The sequence below is a fragment of the Nicotiana tomentosiformis genome, chromosome 2 (genome assembly GCF_000390325.3).
Source record: "Nicotiana tomentosiformis chromosome 2, ASM39032v3, whole genome shotgun sequence".
NCBI classification, from domain to species: Eukaryota; Viridiplantae; Streptophyta; class Magnoliopsida; order Solanales; family Solanaceae; genus Nicotiana; species Nicotiana tomentosiformis.
In genome coordinates, this window is record NC_090813.1 from 92,164,000 (window position 1) to 92,168,517 (window position 4,518).

Genomic DNA, 4,518 nt, shown 5'->3' on the forward strand with positions numbered 1-4,518 from the left:
CGTACATAGAGACTAGTAATTATAAAAAGAGGAAATTTCTTTCTATAAAAGGTCATATCTTTTCGGTATAAAAGATCAAAATACACGGCTAATATAAAAAATTTATTTACACTGTCAAAATATAACTTAAAAGTACGTATACGTCATTAATTAATTATTCCAAACCCAACCAAAACTAGGATCCAGATATATATATATATATATATATATATATATATATATATATATATATATATATATATATATTATATACTCTTTACAAGGACTCTTGTCTATACTTTGCCCTTGTAGCTGTAGATCCGGCAATTGATTCATCAAATATTATACTCCATACAAAAAGATCTTCGGAATCATCCGTACAGCCAGCGCCGCCTTTAATTCCAACTGCTGTTGCATAGGAGATCGAACGTGATCGAAGTTTCCATGGATTCCAGGAGTAGTAGGGAATCAATCACGAGTAGTACCGTTCAGAATCTGCAGGGGCCTTCACCGCCGGCGACAAAGGCTTCGATCGAGGCACTGCCAATTGTTGAAATTGTACAAGAAGAAGAAAAGAGGACTGAATGTGCTATCTGTTTGCTGGAATTTCAAGTCGGTGGAAAAGCTAAAGAGATGCCATGTAAGCATCGTTATCACCCGAATTGTATTGACCCGTGGTTGCGGGTTCATGGATCCTGTCCAGTTTGTAGGTATGAGATGCCTGTGGAGAGACCGGAATTAGTTGAGCGTAGGATTGATCGGTTTTCTTTTGAATCTGGCTGGGATGAATTACCCAGAGAAATGGAAATTGACAGCTTCTTTTCTGATTATAATTGATCTGATTAGGAACCTGTCGATTATTAGAATAACTCTTACTATTTACTTTGTACTTATTAATTTGAGTTTTAAGTTGATTTTGTTTTGAATTCGATTGAAGTTCACTGGAGGTCTTCGAGCTGCATGATCCAAATTAAGTAGTAGTGCGATGTATGATTTGCAAATGAATATCTACATATATATATATAATTGAGGGGCATTGGCGTGATGATGTGGCAAGCCTTATAGGCCAGGGATTGCTATATCTTCTTTCTCAAATTATTGGAGTTTTCTCCTATTTTTCCTGTTTACCTCATTAATTAACTAATAATATTAAAAAGGAATGTCTTTTACTTACTCCAAAACGTTGCTTCAAATCAAAGCCCAGGAGTAAAGACCTATCCCTTCCTCAACAACTCTCTTTTTTTAGCCTCTATACTCTTCCCAAATAGAAGGCCAATTCACAGCCATGGTTGCAGAATTTTAGTTTTGGGTTCGGAGCCGTAAATCAGCAATGCTTACCGCCGGTAAACCCATATAGTCTCTCTCACCAATCAAACATGAAGAATTTTGTACCTCAGATATTTCTCACAGAGGGAAATTGCTTCTCCTCAATTGATTTCTTCTCTATCTTGATTTCTTCTCCATCTTGGCCGCAATTGGAATTGAAGACCTAAGGTTTTGGTTTGAAACGCTAATGTGTTTAATTCTTTCACCCCTGTTGATTTATCTTGGAAGTTTCTGCTTTGGTAAAAGCAACAGGTTTTCTGCTCCTGAGAAAATCCGAGGAGATTTCACGACCTTGAAGGTCCCTTTTCTTCCTAATTTTTTTAACTCAATTTTGTTGTTGTTTATTTTCGGAACAATTTGAGATGATGTCATTAATTCTTTAAATATTGAAATTCGAACGTGTGACATCTACCCAAATAGACAATACTTGATTGAAGTGTTGGTCAATCTTTTGAGGTTTAGATGGAAATTCAGTCATATTTTTTCAAAATGACGTTTCTCTTTTTATGGTAGAATATTTTGCTGTTATTATTGGTCTCAAATTTACTTGAAGCAGGTTGAGACTTGCGAGCAGATGCATCACAGCCCATCCTTGAAGATTTTCTTTGATCTTAATCCCAACAAGCAGATATATGAAAAGGTCTATGTGGATCATCGACTTAATATAATTAGGTAAAATCATTTTCACCCTTATTTTGGTTGACAACTTCTAACATAAACAAAATTTACTGTTAATTTTTCCTTCTTTGCAGGCGGACCCATTTAAATACCATGATATCATGGGCTATTTCATTCTTACCGAGAATATTTATGTCGGAAGCTTGTGGGTCCACATATAAAGTTGCTTTGAATTATTTATTTTACACTTGTACTTAAAATAATTGCTCAATGCATAGACAAATATTTGCACCATTTAGATGGCACAACAATTTGTAGCAGAAACTTTTGCTTGATGCCAAATCTGAATGTTCGTGATACTTAAGATGAGCATTAAGATGTTTTGGTCATCGTTGGGCTGAATTTGTAGTAGGTACAAGGTGCTTCTATTTGGTTTGAAGTTGGAAGAAAAGATAGTTTTCAATCAGCAACTATCTTTATCTATAACAAAGATTAGATATACTACCAGTTGTGAATTTCAGAATAAAGTATCGTGGCATAGTCTAATGGTTGGAGGCCTCATATTTTTATGATATTTATTGAGGATTATATTTAGGTGTATTCTTATGCCGAAAATCGTTTTGTGCATTGAAATATAAATCAACATTTTTAAAATATCATTTCATGCACTATACTTTTTTTCCTATAATCAGAAGCTGATCATATTCTGCTGACTCTTTTTAAATAGGGAAGGAAAAGGATTGGAACGTCGGATGAGAGCTTTTTGGTGTTTCAGTTTTGCAGGTACACTATCTCAACCATAAAATTGGCCCCTAACAGCTATACAACTGCCAAAGCATGATATTGATATGCCTGTTTACAAACTAAAATGCTCATCGCCTTGCCAATTATGCTTACTTCATGTCTTCGTGTGAGGTCTAAGAAGAAATGTTGTGGCACTTCTGTTAGACCAGGAAAACTATTTATCTTTAACCTCCTACTTTTGTCTTTTCCTCTCAATTATTTGGTTTTTGATCTTTCCCAGTTATTGTTTATTTGTTGTGCAATTTGACAGGGTTAATAAAAAATTGTAATTGCTGTCATTTTTTGAATGGTTATGAAAAATTGTATTTGTTGTTCCCAAAGAGATGTAATTGTAGTCAATAACTTATTACAATCAATAGACTTCTCATTTTATAGTGCAGATTATATCACTATTAATCAAGAGAAGAAAATATGTCTAGAGAAGAAGGACCTCTCTCTATAGAGTGGAGAAAACTGGAGCACAAATCTTTCAAAGAAGCGTTGAATGGTCAGCTTTATAGCGGAGTAAAAACTGCTGGAGGAAGGAATCAGATAGAGAACCTTGGTTTTCCCTGTCGAGTGAACATGTCCTACAACAACCTAGTATAATCCCACTAGTGGAGTCTGGGGAGGGTAGTGTGTACGCAGACTTTACCCCTATCCTGGGGTAGAGAGGTTGTTTCCAATAGACCCTCGGCATCCTTCTCTCCAAGAACCCCCACCTTGCTCTTGGGGTGACTCGAACTCACAACCTCTTGGTTGGAAGTGGAGGGTGCTGACCATCAGAGCAACTCACCTTGTCGTAAAAAGATATTCTTGAAGACACGTGAGGTAGGTGGCTATATCATGTTTCATAATCAATAAAATTCTTCCACTAACTGGAATGGATGGAGACAAGGAGTACATCAATTTCCAGTACTATCGCAGACTATCTGAATTCCACTTCGACAAAACAGAGACAAATTGGAAAAACTAATTTGTTCAGCCAAAACATGAGGTGAGATGCTTTTAGTTCATCTTGAGTCATTAGCAATATGCACAAGAGAACAAGGACTGTTGCTCCTGCAACCTGCTTTCATTTTTGGGTGAGTGCACCAAAATCCATGTTTACCATTGAAACAAACTCAATCTACTTGAGTGAAAGGTACTGTGAGAAAAATGATAGATATGACTATCGAAGCTTATAATCATCATGCAGTCCAAACAAATGTATATCATTCTATTGCTATCAGAAAAAGCTCATAAACATCATGTAGTCCAAACAGATGTATATCATTCTTTTTTCTAATAAGTGAATGTATATCATTCTTTGACTAACACTCCCAAAATAATATGCATGCAACTTTAATGATTTCTGTTTATAATAAATATTAATTTCATTGGGCAAAAGGTGAATTGTTATGTTGCTCTTGTATTAGTTGCAAATGCATTACCTCCAGTTGGTGTCATATAAAAAAAAAATCTAGAGATCATGCCATCTTACAGACCCATCTAAAGTACTAAGAATCATCTATGGTTGCACGTGATGCTTCAGAGTAGGAGGGCAAACGGGCGGGGCGGGTTGGATATGGTTCGGGTCGAAAACGGATAATGAAAAACGGATAAATTATCCGACCCGACCCATATTTAAAACGGATAAAAAACGGGTTAACCGACGGATAATATGGGTAACCATATTATCCATGGCTTCATGGATATGATCACTTTTGGGAGAATTCCTAGTCTCCCAAACTTGAGGAACCCCCAATTTGAGGCTTTACAAATGTAAAAGTTAAACACATTCGTTATCCATTTTCTAAATGGATAATATGA

General features: G+C 35.9%; 2 protein-coding genes across 6 annotated transcripts; both read left to right on the plus strand.

Annotated features, from left to right (window-relative positions):
• The first annotated feature begins 243 nt into the window (after positions 1-243).
• Positions 244-4,023, plus strand: LOC104120419 (uncharacterized). Of its 5 annotated transcripts, none has more exons than XM_070195766.1 (5): positions 244-1,603; positions 1,862-1,977; positions 2,058-2,128; positions 2,651-2,706; positions 3,103-4,023. In XM_070195766.1, the coding sequence occupies exons 1-4, from the start codon at positions 1,493-1,495 to the stop codon at positions 2,677-2,679; spliced, it is 327 nt and encodes a 108-aa protein (XP_070051867.1). In that variant the 5' UTR covers positions 244-1,492; the 3' UTR covers positions 2,680-2,706; positions 3,103-4,023. The 5 variants fall into 5 exon arrangements, with proteins under 5 accessions (XP_070051867.1, XP_070051868.1, XP_009630472.1 ...); XM_070195767.1 differs by having other exon boundaries at positions 3,108-4,023; XM_009632177.4 differs by having other exon boundaries at positions 2,651-4,023.
• On the plus strand, positions 424-816 carry LOC104120421 (E3 ubiquitin-protein ligase MPSR1-like). The gene has a single exon (XM_009632180.1). The coding sequence runs from the start codon at positions 424-426 to the stop codon at positions 814-816; it is 393 nt and encodes a 130-aa protein (XP_009630475.1).
• Positions 4,024-4,518: the final 495 nt, after the last annotated feature.

What these genes read in the sequence shown, in the direction of transcription:
- LOC104120421 (XM_009632180.1), top strand. Translation starts at nt 424, where the DNA reads ATGGATTCCAGGAGTAGTAGGGAATCAATCACGAGTAGTACCGTTCAG.
- LOC104120419 (XM_009632176.4), top strand. Translation starts at nt 1,493, where the DNA reads ATGTGTTTAATTCTTTCACCCCTGTTGATTTATCTTGGAAGTTTCTGC. An exon ending in GAGATTTCACGACCTTGAAG is followed by an intron (nt 1,604 to 1,861) that starts GTCCCTTTTCTT and finishes TACTTGAAGCAG; the next exon opens with GTTGAGACTTGCGAGCAGAT. An exon ending in CATCGACTTAATATAATTAG is followed by an intron (nt 1,978 to 2,650) that starts GTAAAATCATTT and finishes CTTTTTAAATAG; the next exon opens with GGAAGGAAAAGGATTGGAAC.